At 34.2% G+C, this 17,735-nt stretch overlaps 1 protein-coding gene across 1 annotated transcript in view; it reads right to left on the bottom strand.

Annotated features, from left to right (window-relative positions):
* Positions 1–8,684: 8,684 nt before the first annotated feature.
* The window catches only part of Actbeta (inhibin subunit beta), a 78,821-nt gene continuing 69,770 nt past the window's right edge, over positions 8,685–17,735 (bottom strand). Inside the window, exon 4 of the mRNA XM_089086199.1 lies at positions 8,685–11,012. Within this exon, the coding sequence (XP_088942325.1) occupies positions 10,371–11,012 (642 nt within the window). The 3' untranslated portion in view covers positions 8,685–10,370. The remainder of the gene's footprint in view (positions 11,013–17,735) is intronic.

The following is a 17,735-nucleotide window of genomic DNA, read 5'->3' as shown; positions in this document are numbered from 1 at the left end:
AACTGCTTCTCCTAGGGTACCAGATAAGCTGCTATTCAACTTTTGTTCATTTTGGGTCCCGAAATCAGCAATATTGCTTCTCTAGTTTTAGAGCCCAAGAACCTATGGCCCAGATACCAAAGACCCGGCTTTTGTGAGAACCTATATCCCATTCCCTATAACTCCTAACAAAGTTAAAGAGAGTCTAAGTGTTAAAAATCACATTACCATTCCTTTACATACAGGATTTGTATAGTTTAGTGCACAGTTCATATAATTATCCAGTAAGCTTATCGCAGATCTTTTCTGGTCTTCGTTCTCGTTGCGAACAAAAAGCTCCTCCCACTTCTTCGTGCAGTTATTAATAGCGGGTTTCCACTTGTTTCCGATTGTTTCGCGTCTGACTTGTCTACCCGTGAAAAGATCTGACGCAGCTTGTGTTTCTACGTTCTCTGGAGCACTCGCACCCCGGTCCGGGTTTTTATAATGGGTGAGATAGGGAATGATCATACTGGATAATTATATGAACTGTGGTTTAGTGCCATATATACAGTTGAAATTTACGATATTTCACTAACTCGTAATGGAAATTTATTACCTTTTAATTTCAAGAATATGGCCAAATGTCTCTGGGCTTCAAAATGACCAGATTATTTCATTTCATATTCAATCATTTATTGTTTAATATTTTTCTTGTTTATTATACCTGAGTTTAAGGTGGTCATTCCCTTTTTCTAAAATTAATTCTAATTTCTATTTTCTAAGAAAAATTTTTAAAAAGTAAAGCTAAAAAGTAAAAAATTAAATCTTAAAGATAAAATTATATAAAAAATATATAAATTGGTTATTGTCAATTATTTATTGCTTTATTTTTATCGTTTTTGGTACCTCACTTTTAAGTGGTCATTCGATTTTACTCAAATTAAATATTTTTCTTATTTCCTACACAAAAAAAAAATTGAAGTAAGAATTCAAATCTTAATGACAAAATACAAAGCTAAAAAATAAATACAAGTAAACAGAAATAAATTATTAGAATTAATTAATTACAAAGAAAGACAGAGAAAATACATAAAAATCTTTAAGTTAGAATTGGAAGTAGCTTTTTCCTAGTAGTTCTTTGTCTCAATAACTTTTGTTTGCCATAAAATTGTCAGATTTTTTCGGATATTTTGAAATTTAGCACTATGTATATATTTTGGCTCTTCCACCAGAAGGGACGTCACATAAAACAGTGGAACAATACAAAAAAAAAAAAATAATAATAATAAAGATGCGAGAATTTCGACCCCACATCCGGGAGATTTTATCATAGGGAAAAAAAAAGTTAAATTAAATTAAGCGCAACATATAAAGAAAAAAACACACACAAAAAACAACAAATAAATAAAACTCATTATTTATTTATTATTTATTGCTTGTTTTTTTTTCTTTTTCACTACATGTTTTATTTAAATCATACCCGGATTTTCTATCTGAAAATTTTTAAATAAAAATGTAGTTTGGTCTAAAGAATTATTTATAACTTAATAATGTTGTCTTTATCATTGCTGCAGCATCTGTCGCAACATAGTAAATAACTATATCCAGCCGATAGTAACCGACAATTTAGAAACCCCTTAAAAAAAACTACCAAGTGAGGATTGATTCCGAGTCTGGTTCAGGAATGGCAACCATTATTTCAATTCATCTTAATGGTAAAGTTTATTGAATAAACAAATTTGTGGGAACTGCGAAGAAAAGCCTGAATACCCCGCAAAAATGGTGTCAGATTGAAAACTGCACCATTAGGCTTATCAATAGCCCAAAATCCCATGCAGGAGAATTACAGTCTCCCATTATGAAAAAAAAAGGAAAGTCGCTTTTTGCATAGAAAGTAGTAATGGACTCTCTTTGTTTTGCATTGTCCTTCTCGTTTTCCTTCTTCTTTCCTTTTCCTTTTCTGTCCCTGCTAGTGGGGCACTAAAATCTGCGTATGAAACATCTGTTTAACTATTCTATTTCACTTTTTTTCTGGGTTGCTCTATTTGATAAATATAAAGGTTGATTCTTATCTTCTTGAATAGCAGTCTTCTTTGAATTTTAAAAAATCCTCTGCCGAAGTTGATGAATTTCTGCGTACGCGCCTCTCTAGAGAACCTCGAATCATCTATTAGCTAAATTTGTCAAACATTATCAAACACATGGTGTGGCTCCAAAAACACTACATTATGGCGAAACTTTTTTTTTATAGAAATGTTTAAATGGCAACATATTTATTAACAATAAACTCTTGGCTAAAATAATTAAAGATAAACGCACAAATAAATTGATCACATAAATATGGAATGCAGTAATTAACTATAACAAAAATTTAAAGAACAAAAGAAATGAAAAAAAGAATCGACTCCTGGACCTCTTATTTTTCGTCCTAACTGAAAACCATTATTTCTCTTTATTTTTCTTCAAGTTCTTTGACGATTATGAAGTTTATAGAACAGAACCACATCTTTGTCAATGTTACCACGTTGAACCGTGAAAATACTGTAAAACTAACTGATGACATTTGGCAACGCTGTCCGTCCATAAAAATTTAAACAAAAACCATCTATTGATTTTAAAAGTACCACAGTTCAAATGAACACTATGTCAACTTAAGCTGTTTAGAACAATATGTTTTTAGCTTATATTTGCTGATTTTTACCCACGTTTCTTTTTTTAATTTTGGCACTCACTACTGCTTAAAGCTGCGTAACCGCACATGGAAGTTTTTTCATTAGAAATAAAATTCTGTTTTTTTTCTAATTTTCTAAGATATATATTGTTATATAAACTTCTATTTAACTAATAAAGACAATCACATTCAATTTTCAGTGTTTTTGGTACTTCCACAGTTCAAAATTAAACACTTAATAACATGCAGAAAAATACAAAAAACAAAATAAAAAAAAGGTTACGTATCAGCTAATGGAATAATAAAACTTTCGAGCACAAGACCAATAGACGAAAGTACAGATCTATTGAATAACAACTGAACCGAGAACTGAAAATAAGGAATCCATCACTCTAATGATGGTCCAAAAGATTCCATTATATAAAAAGTTTTTAAAATCTTGATTAAAATTTAGCCTTTTTGTATTTTTAATACTTTTTCTACAAGACCCCTCCCCCTTTTCTTTAAGATAAGACCTCCTTGTGCATGTTTGTTAATACCACTTAGATTTTAAGTACTTATAAAGCTTAATTTTTTTATTCTAGGCTACATACTTTGAAACATAGGGAGGGGAGAGGGTGAATAGCCTTTTCTAGGTTTGGTTACTTCAAAATATTTTAAATCGATTCATATATTATATATTCATGAAATTGTAAGTTAATTTAAGTTAAGCAAATCTAAAACTTTACTTATATATTATAGCCCTATATAATTGTCCTTTATAGCCAAATTTATATATTGTATAGCTTTGCAAAATGTATTCGTAAATCGAAGTTAATCTTAAGTATATTAAAAAACTAGTTGAATAGTAAAGCCCTTTTATTATAGCTCGCCTAAAAACTAGAGTTGTGCTGTTTCGTCGTTGAATTCAAATACCCATGGAGGGATGAAATGCCTCTAAAACAAATATGTTGGTACAATCAAAATTTACATAAACCGATAGAACCAGTCCTCTATGGAAGATTATATATACCCCTGTAGATATTCCTGATAGCTATTCCTATAAATTTAGAAAGTTTAAAACTTAAAAACTCTAAGAAATTTACCTATATGTCTACCTTTCAATTTCTGAACGTCAATTAAGTACCATAAAAAAATCAATTTAAATTTAGATAAGCTTTAAAAGACTTTTGACTAAAAACAGAAGTATTACTAAATTTGTTCGCTTCTCCATCATAAAAGCTACTAAAAAATTGTAAACCATTGCTAAAGCTGGATTGATTGCACATACGCACAGAGGAGACGCGGGGAAACCGCAACTCTTATTGAAAATGTTAAAATAATGCCCTTTTGTAAATGTATTGAGGAGCAAAAGCCGTAGGCCTTTGCTCCTCAATATTCCTTTCCAGATAAAAAAAGATATAAATAAAAATAAAAGATAATCGAGAGACATGGATGTTTTACTGACGAAGTTTTGATAATGACCAATTTTTTTTATATTCACCTTAAAACCACCGCAAAGACGTTAGTCTCCTAGATAATTTTTGTTTTACTGAGGAAGTGAGAGGAGTTTCATATTCTGAATGAAGTTGAATAAATTACTTTTAAAATTAATTTGAGACAGAGTCCTAGGTGTAACAAATGAGGCCCACCATAAACACTAGCGCAGCATCATGCCAGAGAGGAAGGAAATATTCCCCCTAAGCCCTGCACAAATAGATTTATTTCCTATTTTCAATAATCTTTCAGGACCAGACGTCCACAGACGGCCAATTTTAAGCTAACTGGAAACAATTTTCGACGGTATGCCATGGCATTTGCTGGCTCCGCGAATCTCGCTACGAAGAAAGGACGAAAACTCGGATGGTTGAGATAAAAACCTTTTTTCCAAACATAAGAACCCTTTGACCCGTTTCCAAAAGCCTTATCCAATCGACTTCATAGTTTGCTGTAAAAACCTATTGATCCCAGGCAGGTCATATGGAAAGTGAAAACAGTTTACAAATATCTAACAATTTTGATTTTTATGTTAGTCTACCTGATCTTAAATTTATCTTCATCTATGTCAAAATAGTACACATAAGGACCCCTAAAGGTAGATAAGGAGGGTGGTTCCAGCCTCCTCCCTCCTCCGCTGAAGCTCAGGTATTTGCAATAAGTGTTAATTTTTTTAAACTCGCAAAAGTTTGACACTTCCCAACAATTTTTTTTTTTTTAATCTTGGTCCTCGGTCCCTGGTAAAATTTTTGCGGAGGCCCTTGAGCAGTATTCAAACAGTTCATGGTCACGAACTATAAGTAAGGAGCGACTCGGCTCAATAATAATCGAAACTCTAAAAACGAAATTTTGATATCAATAGATATATCAAAATAATCAGCTTGTTATGCTGATTCCAAATATAAAAGATTCATCGAATTTAGTTATACCCATCAAAAGTTACGGGCCTGAGAAAATTTTCCTGATTATGAAATAGGGGAGAAAAAAACCCCGAAAATTCAAGGAATCTGGATGAAAATCTCAACATCAGATTCAGCGTACCTGAGAACGCTACTGTAGAAGTTTCAAGCTCTTATATACAAAAAGGTGGAATTTTGCTATTTTTGCCAGAAGTCAGATAACTGATGCGTGTTTATTATTATTATTATTTTTTCCCAGGGGTGATGGTATTGGAATAATGATCCTGGAAGATCGGGAAAGGGTGCATTTAAACGGAAATTAAAGGTTCTAGTGACCTTTTTTAATGACAAAAAAGATTGGAGGCAACTGGACCCCTCCCACGCCCATTTATATTTGAAAGTTATCTGATCAAAGTATTGAGATAACCATTTTGTTCAGTATGGATGAAAGACCAAATAGATATGTCTTTAGGTGTAAAATGACCCCCACAGTCCGTGGGAAAAAGCCTGTAAGTTGTGAAATTTGCCCATTGTTTACGAATTGGGAAGTATACATACATTTTTGGGGGGATTTTGTGCTTGAGGTGGATTCCTATTGAGAGAATCTTCTTTGGGAAGGGAAATTTCCAGGAGGGTGAATTTTCCACGGAAAATTTTACACTGGTGGGATTTGACAGAATTCCTATACGAAATTCTTCTTAATTGCCTTACATTATCTTTGCCAACTCAATTTTACATGTGGAGATGTTCCTGGGGCTTTTTTCCGCGTATTTGGTTTCCACAAAAAAATTCTACGGAAGGGGGTATTTTCGGAGTTATCAAAAAACCGATTAGAGACTATAGTCCTTTTCAAATGAAAGTGTGCTAAGGATAATTTTTCAGGCTGAATCGTCTGCAAGAATTTTACTGGGAGGGGGGATTTTCAGCGAGGATGGAAACTATCTGGAGGGAACTTGACGTGGGGGGGTGTACTTTATATTGGATGAATTTTTATGGAGGAGTTTCCCGTGAGGGGGCGGTATATTTCGTGGAGGCTGAGTCAGATTTACCTGCATTATTTGGAAAATGAATAAAAAATAAATAAAACGACAAGTTTTTTTTTAACTGAAAGTAAGGAGCAGCATTAAAACTCAAAACGAACAGAAATTATTCCGTATATAAAGGGTTTCCCTCTCTTTAGTGCCTTTGTATTTATGCTAGTTTGACTGTTTGTCCCAATTTTTTAAGAACGGCTAATGAAACACAGAGTCCGTTTGATTAGAATATGACGTTTTTTTAAAAGCGCTAACAGTATTATCATAAAGAGCAAAGCATCGAGGAGAGGGCAAACCTTCATACAGAATAATTTCTCTTCGTTTTGAGTTACTTTCAGTTTAAAAAAACTTGTTTTTTCTTTATTAAATACTAGATTAAACTTAATATAGTGACACATGGGCAATTAAGCAGTGGAATACATACAACTATACTTCCATGAGCAAAATCATGTACTGGAAATATACAAATCTTGCATTTTTAGTGCTACCTTTGTTAAAATAAGAAAAACTCAGACAAATGCGCTACTTTAGATCACTATTGGGATCTAACCTATTTCATCTATCACTATTTCATCTAACCGTCACAAGCGCTAAACGTCATTTCTTCGACAAGGAAAATCCGTCAGAACCACTAACCGTCAGAACGTCGACGGTCATAACATTGACACGTCAGGACATCAACAGTCACAATCGCTAGCCGTCAGAACGTCGACAGTCATAACATCGACACATCGACAAAATCCGTCAGGACATCGACAAAAAAATTTATAAGTTTATATAATAGTAATGAGTATATAATAGTTTAGAAACAAATTTCGGCTATATATTAGCACGTCAGGGGGGGGGGGGAAGAAAAGCATATATTAAATACGTAACATAACCTAACCTAGGTACCTTTCCCCCCTAAACCCCAAAAACTAAAGTTTAAAAATTTAAGATGTTATGACGGATTTTGTCGATGTCATGGCGTGTCGATGTTATGACTGTCGACGTTCTGACGGGTAGCGATTGTGACTGTCGATGAACTGACATGTAGATATAATGACTGTCGATGTTCTGAACGATTTTTTGTCGATGTCATGACGGATCTTGTCGATGTCCTGACGGTAGTGGTCCTGACATGTCAATGTCCTGACGCCTTACCGGGTTGATCACCGCTTTTAAGACCGATATCAATTCCTTATCTGATTGGGGTTCTAAGTGTCACAGCTACTTTATTGTTTAATCAATTAATATCCGTAAGGCAGGGACTTACACAAGATATTTGGGGCTAACATTTCAAGAGTGTGCGCAATTTCGTAAAAATTGTGCAACAAACGTACTTTATATGGAAAAGGATAAGTAATTATAGGTAAAAATATAATAGCACCGGGCTGTCGGGCAGGGGCGTCAATTCATGACAAAGTAGGAGGGGAACGTATTGTTCAAAATCAAGGGGGACAATTTTTGTTCTTTTCGATTTTTTTTTCAATGAAAATACAAAAAAATTGATTTTTTAAATTTAAGAGGAGACAAAAATCAAGTCCCCTCCAAATTGGCATTCCTGATTAGGGGGGGGGGTGTACAAAGACCATTGTCCTACACTTCAGCTCTTGAGTATATTCTTGTTTACTTATTTCTTGTGTTAATAAAAATATAAACGATAATAATAGTTACTTCAGCACTTTCAAAATTGCCTTTACGAAAAGCTATTGTAAGTTTATTTTTATCTTTTAATGACGTTTGTTGAATTTCTTTTTCTTGGAATTGTTTTGATGTTTTATCAGACAAAATCATCCCATAAAAAGAGCGACTTTTTAGACAAGTTTCAGACAACGCCTATTTTTTAAGCAGATTTTCTACACTGGCAGCGCACCAAATTTCATTTTTGAACCATTTGAACGACAAAAACAATGTGTATAACTTGAAATGCAAAGCTAATTAAAATGATGTAATTAACGTTGCCTATTTACGTGCATCGTTCTGCTGATTGTAAGTTATCTGTCTGAAACCAAGATGAATTCTGTCGTATATTCTGTTTCTACCCCAAGTCAGTGTTGCCAGATTGGAGCAATTCTGGAGCCTTTTCAAGTATATCTGATTGATATTAATTTGCATAATTTGAAAAGAAATAATTTCTGTTCGTTTTAAGTTTTATCTTCGCTCTTTATTTATATCAGAAAACTTTTTATTCTTATTAATATACAAAAGAGGTTATTGTTCTTTTCATTATTGTAAATTTTCATTATTGCTCCTTACCCGAATGTTAACAACCAAGCTAACTACCTAGCAATTATTTAATTTAAGAAGCCATTTAGTAATAGATAAGAGTTCAAAGAACCTTTCTAGAGTCATTCCAGGACTAGAGTTTAACTCAATAAGTTCTAAAGAACGGGAGTTCTAAACTTCAAAAATAGAGTTCAATTTTTTAGAGTTCTAAAAAATATATAAACTAATTTAATAAGAAATTTCATTTATATTTTTGAAATGGATCCTCTTTGATATATTATGAAGCAATTTCTTACAAGGTTGTGCCCTTAGAGGGTTTCTCACGTTTAAGCCCACTCCCTTGAAATTTTAAGACACCTCCTTCTCCCGAAATCACAAACTTTTGCTGTGTAAAGGAGGCACGAAAAATTGTTTTCCAGTTTGTAATAGCCCTCCCCAGCTTGCATCAGCATCCTTTATATGACCCTGATTCCCTGCAAAGCTATTGAACAATATTTCTTCGTCTTTAATCCAGGATCTGAACAAAGCATTGTCATCAGTCGCTAAATTTGCACACACAAATCCTTCAATAGAAATAGCAGACCTTTTAGTGGTATCATTGTGGAAAGGCCTTCTATAATTTATAAGGTATAAGTTACTGGCAAGGGGCAGGCATTGTAAGGGCAGGCATTTACCCCTCCCCTTAGATTTCGAAAAGTATTTTTTTTGTATTTAAGAAAAGCGCCTCCTAGATTTTGAAAATTATTTGTTTTTCATCATTTAAAAACTCTAAAAATCCTTGTCCCTCACCTACACCTCCGTGAATTAGTACCATGAGTCCTGGAGAAAATGGAAGAACTCAGCTACTAGCTTAGATTTCAAACAGAGCACTATTAGTCTAGCTATTGTGTCAATTAATCTTAGAATAATGAAGAGAATTCATAGGGACTCAAGAGATGGTCAGTCCTTTCCATTAAAAAAGTAACAATCTTGTAATAAATTTAAAAACAAAATACTTTTTGGCCAAAAATCTTACTCAAACAATAGTCCCTCCCTCTTTAGTCAAAGCTTCATCCAAGGACCACCCTCGTATTGGGAAGAAGGGATTTCAGTCTCCCTTCTCTGCGCAGGCTTGTAAGCAAAGCATCCAACATTAAATATCGATTGAATTTTCTTTTCATTTATTGGTTAAAATTTCAATTTAGTCATAAACGCTATTTTTGGTTTCCTGGTGTGGGGGCAGTAGCCAAGTACAGAATCAAGCAAATCAAATCCAAGCAAAATATTGGCATTTACGTAATCATACTGTTCACATAGTTCAGAGGATTTTTTTTAGAGAGAGAAGATCAAAATACGGAGCAAGTGGATTTTATTCGATTTTCAAAATTCAGAATCAAGGAAGAGGGAGATCTTTTTTTACAAAAACCTAAGGGGAGGTGGATAGGGGTTTGAGTCCTTCATATAACATCAATCTTCACATTTTCCTCTACATTGTTATATTAGTCTGTTCTGTGGTCTTCTATATATACCCCCCCCCTGAAATAAAATTTTGGCTAAATAATATTGACTGTGGTCATTTTCTTTTCCCTTGATAATCTGACAAAAACCAAACTGACAAAGTAGGTCATAAAGGAAGAAGTCTTTAAATAAATGTTTAAAATTTCAAGCATCTTCCTCTTCTTTTCTAAACGATATTGCTTCTTAAAAAAAAAGAAAAAAAAAGAAAAAAAAAGAAAAAGAGCATCGACATTCGCACTTGCGTAATATTCTTTTTCCTAGATTATTAATCACAGCATGTGAAACATCCAAACATCACATCGTGATTCATTTCACTTTACTTAAAATAGGTAGTCACAGGTATAAGACAGTTTCTCTGCCTTTTTGCAGCACATAATAAAGATTAAAATTATGGTAAGCTAAAAAGCACTAAGAAACATTATTACATCGACTAGAGCTATAGCACACTTTAATTATTTTTGACTCCGCTATAAAAAATGTCTCGTTCAGTCGCTCAAATCTCCGTTCTATGACATCTCCAATCAAAAAAGCAATTCACAGCATAACAAATAACATGGCAACGTGGCTAAAAAAAGCGATCACAGACAAAATTTGAAATAGTTTACTAAAATTTCGAAGTCCAAGCTATGGACAACCACATTCGTGGACACTCATTTTCGGCAAATCACGTTTAATTATATTCCTATCTGGACCAAAGTAAATTAATGACATAGATGTAAATTTAGTTGGAGCACAACATGGCTGCAGCTCAGGAAATTTATCTAGCTTCCTGTATTCACCCAGGATATGGGAATGGTAGTTCTGGAATGCATCTGGGGTCTGTGGACCGCTGCACTCTCCACGGCAATAATTAGCATAATATCCACTGGGGGCTATGATCCAATCATCCCATCCCAACTGTTTAAAACTCACATAAAACCGTTCTTTGCAGCAAGACTTTGTTTTGGCACTACAGACAAGAGCTCGTCGTCTCATCCGTCGATTTGGCATGGACTCTGTATGAATTACAAGAAAAGGTTTATTGCTGGCTCTCCGAATTGCACGGACTTTGTGTTTTCTTTGTCTTTCTTTTTTCTTCTTGGGTCTACTTGAACGAATTACGGGTTTGACTAATGATCCGCAGCCAGAGCAGTCAACTAAAAGTTGAAGACTATCTCCAGTTCCTTCAGCAAACCATTTCTGAACGCCACTTGTGATATCAAAACGCTTCCAACCCAAATTGGATCTCACCACTTTTTGGCTGGCTAATAATACTGTATTCCAGCCCTGAAAAAAAAAGATTTAATTATACTGATGGCTCTCAAATTGATTAGAAAATATTGCTTGAACTGAAAAACCGTGTCGAATATTTTAGCATTTCGTAAAAGAGCGAAAAAAAAGTTACTAAGCTATTCAAAGAATCCCGTTTGCTAAAAGATTTACAATTATTCTGCTTATCATCTAAAGCCCTAGCTCGTGGGTGTCATTCTTATGCGTCTTCTTAGAAATCGTATTTAGAGTCTCATGGCATAGATTCTGTTCTTTCTTGCTTCCTTTGTCTATTGGGATGAATTTATTATTTTTTCTTTATTTTGTGCTTCTTTTCGTATTTATTTTAATTAAGTAACTTTAGTGTGAGAGGACTTACGCCTGTGGCGTTCCTGCTGTTTCCACACACCATAGTGCCTCGCGGGGGATGGTGATGTATGTACTCCGTTTTGGAATTTTTGAAAGCAAAATAAACTACTTGAAAAAGTTCAATTACTCTTAGCATAGTTGTTTCCTGAATAAAATAATAATAAATGGCGTTTGAAAGAGGCGTTAATCTTGACACAGTATAGCAGAAGGACAGGGAGGTCCTTAGAAAGAAGACTGTGGCCACATTTGTGAAAGATAGTCGAAGACCCAATGCGCTTTTAAAGGCATCGCTCCATCTTTGGCATTGCTGCAAATTACCTTACTAATCCTGCTAAAAAAATTTGGAGTAGGGCCAAGTAAGTTTCTAAAGCCCCAGCATTGAGAGACTACCGGAATCGGATTATATTACCTCCATTACTCACCTTCCTGGTGAATCGGAAAAATATAAAGCAGTTTTTTTTTAATTGGCAAGACAATTTTTTTTATTCCCCATTCACCACTGTTTCCAGCTATAATGGTCGGCACCGTGACATTTGGTGCTGCTGCAGCTTGTTCAACTACACCTGTTCCAAATCCTCTAGAATAGTCCCAAGCGAATTTTGAGACCACCAGCGTAGAGTGGCTACTGAAGGCGCTTCATACTACCTCTTTTACGTACCTCCCTGGTGACTCACAACAATCAGAAGCTGTTCCTTCTAATAGGCAAGACGATTATATATCACAGGCTATATCTCTGGATGCCGCTATTAATAAGAGATTACAACCATATCTGAAACTAGGATCTTCCTTTCAGTACAACACGATTTCCTGTTCACCGTTGTTTCAAATATAATGGTCAGCCCTTTCCAAGTGAACCAACATTAGATATGATTATCCTTTATGCAAAATAATTTAAGATGACCTTGAAAACAAGAGGGCATAGGGTAGAAGAATTTCCAGCAAGTAGTAGATACAGGCTGGAGTTTTACAGGATCGAATATCAAGGTTGGAGAGATAGTGGGAATAGGGAGAGTCTGAGAGATGGAAAACGAAATTTATCATTGGTCCCCCAAGGCAATATCTATGTTTTGGGAAGGGGATTTGACGACAATGGGTTTTTAAGTCTTGAGCCCTGGCCCAGAGTGTGTGGGTCCAGAACTACCATTAAATTAAATAAAAACCTAAGGAAAAATTGAATCGATTGGTGACAGGAATTCTGATTACTTTGTAAAATATGCATAAGAGTAACTACGAATACCACACTGCTGTTCCATCGACTAAAATAATCCTATCTAATTAAGTATTGCTTTAAACAAAACTGCTTCAAATAAAAGTTTATTAAATAATATAATTTCATTAAATAAATTATATTTAGATAAATTATTTTGAAACAATTGTTTAAGATTATTATTTTGATAATAAAATACAAATAGTTCCATCACACTAAATTATTTTTGAGTAATTATTAAAAAAAATAATAATTTAACAATGGTTTAAATATAATGGTTAAACAACATAGTTTAAATATACTTTTAAAACACAAGAGATGTTTTCTTGATAAAATTATTCTATCTAATAGAATAATGGTTGACAAAAATTAAAAAAATAATGAATTATTTTAACCATGACCTTGACGATTTTCTTTATTGACAAAATGAATTTATAGGCTGTACAGCTGCCAGTAGCAAAAAATAAATAAATAAAGAAAACATAAGAGATAGAACTTAAAATATAGAGCGTGCAATAAAGAACGACATTAAAAGAGCTTTACAATCATCACTCGAAGCTGTTGAGCTAACGCTCAGCTTCCGTTCTTAAGCTACACTTCCTTTGAGCAAGGATGCTAAAACTTTTGTGATGTCAGTTTTATTTGCGTTTTGAGTTTTTTTATGGTTCTTCTTTTTTTTTCAAGGCAAGACGGCTATTAGCTATATGGCGGAAATATTTGCATTGTAAAAATTTGCCTTGGTAGAGAAAAATTCTCATTTTTTTAAATAATGTTTTTGCGTATCTTGCAGACAAAAGGCAGTTTCATAAGATAAAACAAATTTATTAGCAAAAATAATAGGCTATTCATAATATATCTTAATAGCTAACAGGGAAGCCCACTGGATTTAATTATTCTTCAAAACAACACATCAACAAAAAGAAAAATTATCTAAACCATTATTAACTTCTTAGAAGAATGAATTTCAACCCAATCCTGAACTCGTTAGTCGTTACCATTTTGGGCAAGCGTTATATTCTCTGGTGGAAAACCCCATCGTGAGTTCCCAAATAACAGGGAAACAAAGATGGTCTTCGGGTACTCGAACCACTAACACTATTCCCAAAGAATTGCTAATTTCATAAAAATGATAATATAAGTTCAGTGCGCTGATCAAATGATCAAATCAAATAGCCTAAAGTTTGGCCCAACATGATCTAAAGTGTAACAATAACCTAAAGTAAAAGCCCCAAACCATGACATGTCATAGTAGAATAACAAAACCAGTAATTTGATCAAATACCTAGGTTTTTGTAATAGATTATAATATAGTAATGTTTCTAAATTTAGAAATAATTTTTATGGGTAAACTCAAAATTTATAAATTTTACGCATCTGAGATCAGGCATAGAAAGTCAATATTTTAAGTCAGGCATAAAAAGTAGATTTTTTACGTTAGGTTTAGTTTAACTTAACTCTAGTTTAATCTAGTTTATGGTAAATCTAGTAATCTAGTTTAATCTAGTGTTTTTTGTATATTTATGTTCGGGTCTGAACTAAGCATGATCATAAAACAATCATTCAAAAAATTTATATTTGTAGCTTCCATTTTAACTGAATAATGTCTTAAGTCTATTTTAATCGAGTCTATAGGGTTCCCTGGGATTTTCATCCTTCACTATGGAAACCAAAGAGAAGAAGACATATTACTATTCTATGCTACTGTGATAAAAAAAAATTCTTTGAGTCTTTTGGTCTATTTTGGTGAGCCAGTTTTTGCAAGCCAGTCATATTTCTTCTTATTTCTGGAGAGAAAAATAGTCGTACCTTTTAAGACCGGGTTAGCTCATGATGAGTGATAAACCTTGATGAAAAAGGAAATCCAATTAATCTAGTTATTTAATCTAGTTAATCTTGTTTAAGTTAGATTTAGTTTGACCTAATCTAGGTGTTAAATTTATTTCTAAAATTTTGTTCACATAGTTTAGTGATTTACGATTTTGTCATCCACTGGGTCTTATTAAAATTAAAGTATTTCATCGAACTACTGGTCTTGGCATTTTAGTGCAATAAATACACATAGAAAAGATTGACGATTCAGAGTTTGAAGTATAAACTGACACGCAGGTATGTGTGACGCCACAAAACGAAGATATACAGCAATGAAGCTATGTGCACTCTATACCAGACAGTAAATAACCCCTTATGATCTATAAGAAGCTGCTTCTGTAACGAGCCCAAAGGCCCCAACAATTTACTCGCCTGCTTTGCTGCAAACATGTCTTGAAATCGATGTCTTTTAACTTTATAATTCTGATGTTAAACACTATTTTTGAAACGAGTCTTAACGATCAGAAGTCGAACAAAGCAAATGATTCCATCCTATTCTTAGAAAATATACTCGGAAATCAGACGTCTTGGTTGTATTTTCCTTTTTGAAACTCCGTCCGTGTAGAAAGAAAATGATAAATGAGTCAAAAACGGGTTGACTTCATAGGAGGCAGCCACAGAACAATTATGTTGTACTTACCACTTGAAATCTGGAACGGACTACTTCAGTAACGAGCCTAATGAACATCACCTATTGGCGTGATTGTTTTGATGCTAGCAGATACTGAATTTGGCAGCTCGTAATTTTTTAGTTCTAGTGCTAAACACTATTTTTTGGAATGAATGTTAACGAGCAGAATTGAACTAAGCAGAACAATTCTATCCCATTTTTTGTGTCTTATCGTTTTTCGTTGTGTCTTCCTTTCTAAAACTATTTCTGTGTCGAAGAAAATGATAAACGAGTCACAAGTGCAATCATAATAAGTGCAAAATTAACTTCTTATAGCGCAGTATCAGGATTAGGTTGAGATCTTGTCTCTGGGGTGCTACATTTGTCTTCTTTCCTTTGAAGCAGCAAAACTTTCGATGGCGTATGCCATGTAGGTATACTATTTAAAATAAAAGCCAATGGTGCTGATGGTTGGCATTTTCAACTGCTCAATGACTTTCTTTGTCAACGTACATCGCAAGTTGTTCTTGACAGTTTCACTTCAAAAGAACTTCCAACGTTATCAGGAGTACCCCAAGGATGTATTACTCTTAGCCCAAATTTTTTTCTGGTGTTCATAAATAACTTAGGGGATAACCACGCAATAAAACCTCGCACCTTTACTGATTGTACGATGACAGTGGTCTCCATGGCGAAGGATAAAGATCTCAGTGAACCCCATAAAAACTTCAGGCCGACTTGGAAAAATCAAGATGTGGAAGGACGTTTTGTTTTCAACTTCAATGCAACAGAGACAAAAGGGAATTTTTATTTCGAAGACAAAATGTAAGGGCTCGTCTTGATTTTATTGTCAAAGAAGCGATAATAATAAAATAAATAGACTACACCTTCTTAGAGTTCACTTTACTTGAGATCTCACAAGAGGTGAACACATCAGCACAATGAAATCCTTCTGCTCCAGGAAGGTGGGAGTTATTCTAAGATACAAAAGTCTTCACCTTATGAGTCCATCTTGCCTATTTCCATGTCGTTCAATAAACCTGTCATAGAATAGGCATTCTCTTATTTTGCCGGCACTCGAACAAGCTGTATCGCTCCTCTACAGCTTCCTCACAATCAAGCAGCTCATGCAGTAGCTTCTGGAAACCCTGACGTCGAAACCCTACAATTGATCCAAGTTTGTTTCGAGGTGTCAATTCTGTCAGGTCTTTTAAAAATATATATATTCCCCTCCACCAGAAGTTATTCAAGCTATTTCCTGAAAGCTAAAAGCTTTTAAAAGCCACTTGTCATCACAAAGCCCGTCAGGCTTATCTTGAGTAAGGTACACCCCGTCAGGAATATCTAAAAATAGGCTTCGCTCAACAATCTGTCGCCATCTGGAATAGCTTCCCAACACAGGTAAACCCTGAAAATCACTCGCTTTAATCATTCAAGCAAAAGTACAACAAATATGACAAAACTGGAAATAAAACAAACTAAAGAAATTGCCAGGACTAGCGGTATACTGTCTTGTTGATAGAACCGCGAAGAAATACAAAGAAACCTTCCTAATGTTTTTTGAGTTCATAATTATAGGGCATCTCAGACGGTCACCGAATTTTTTTAATAGAAAATAACATTGTCATTGCAAGAAATCATTCTTGACAATATTTTGACGGATTTTTTTTTGTATTAAAATAAGTGTTTTTAAAACTCCTTATGCTGTAAATCACTTTAGCGCTTTTGTTTCAAACTTAAAATTTTAAGGCCTAAATTAAACTTCAGTCTAAATTGAATTATTTGACTTCACAAATTAAATTACAATTTAAACTTGAGGAAACTTATTTGACGTATCCAATTCTTCAGCACATAATCAAATTTACCTCATTTAAAATTTACTGGGACAGATATACTGGGAGAACAAGCACGCGCACAGGATCTTTTTCGGAGGGGGGGGGTTGATAATTTGGATGAAGAGTTGCCCAGAAATTCAGGCAAAGTTAGGATTTCGGTCGAGGGAGGAAATCCCCCTTCCCGGGGTACGTCTCTGACAGGAAAGGACAGGCAATTTGGAGTTTGAAAAATAAACTAATGCAGAAGCAGACGAAGTGTAATTAGGTTTTTTAGACCAAAGAGTATGGGACACTTATTAGATTTGGATCTTGGCCAATTTAGCATCGAAAGACAGGGATTAAAAACTATTAGCGCCACTTACAGTGCTAGTGTCGGGTGACTTCATTGAAGAAAGGTTAAAAGCTTAAAGTAAATCCGATATTTGATATGACTAAACAGCGGTGCAAAGGGAATAAAGCTGATGATTAATCAGCTTGTGTGTGTCTGATCATTAATCAGTAATTATTATCTTCAAAAAGTGTTTGATAATCCATTCTGAAAAAGTAGGGCTAGCTTAGCTCGGGAAAATTTTGGAAGGTTAGGTAGGCTAGTGGACTTTAAGCTTTACCGTCTCATGCATTTTAAAGTACATAAAAGACAAGTATCCAGCAGTTTTTCGTTAAACAAAGTCACCAAATGCTAGATGGCGTTGGTGATTTTTCTTTTCGATGCAGCGTCAGTTTCTTCTCTTATAAGTTTCCCATACTCTTTGGTCTGCACCATATGTCAAATTGCGTAATGTTTAGTCGACGTAATATGACTTAATATGTCAATGACGCAATGACGTAATGTCACCCAAAGTAATCTAATA

The sequence above is a fragment of the Artemia sp. Qi Xiang Cuo genome, chromosome 3 (assembly GCF_049724085.1).
Source record: "Artemia sp. Qi Xiang Cuo chromosome 3, ASM4972408v1, whole genome shotgun sequence".
In the NCBI taxonomy this organism is placed as follows: Eukaryota; Metazoa; Arthropoda; class Branchiopoda; order Anostraca; family Artemiidae; genus Artemia; species Artemia sp. Qi Xiang Cuo.
This window is presented reverse-complemented; position numbering and strand designations above follow the sequence as displayed.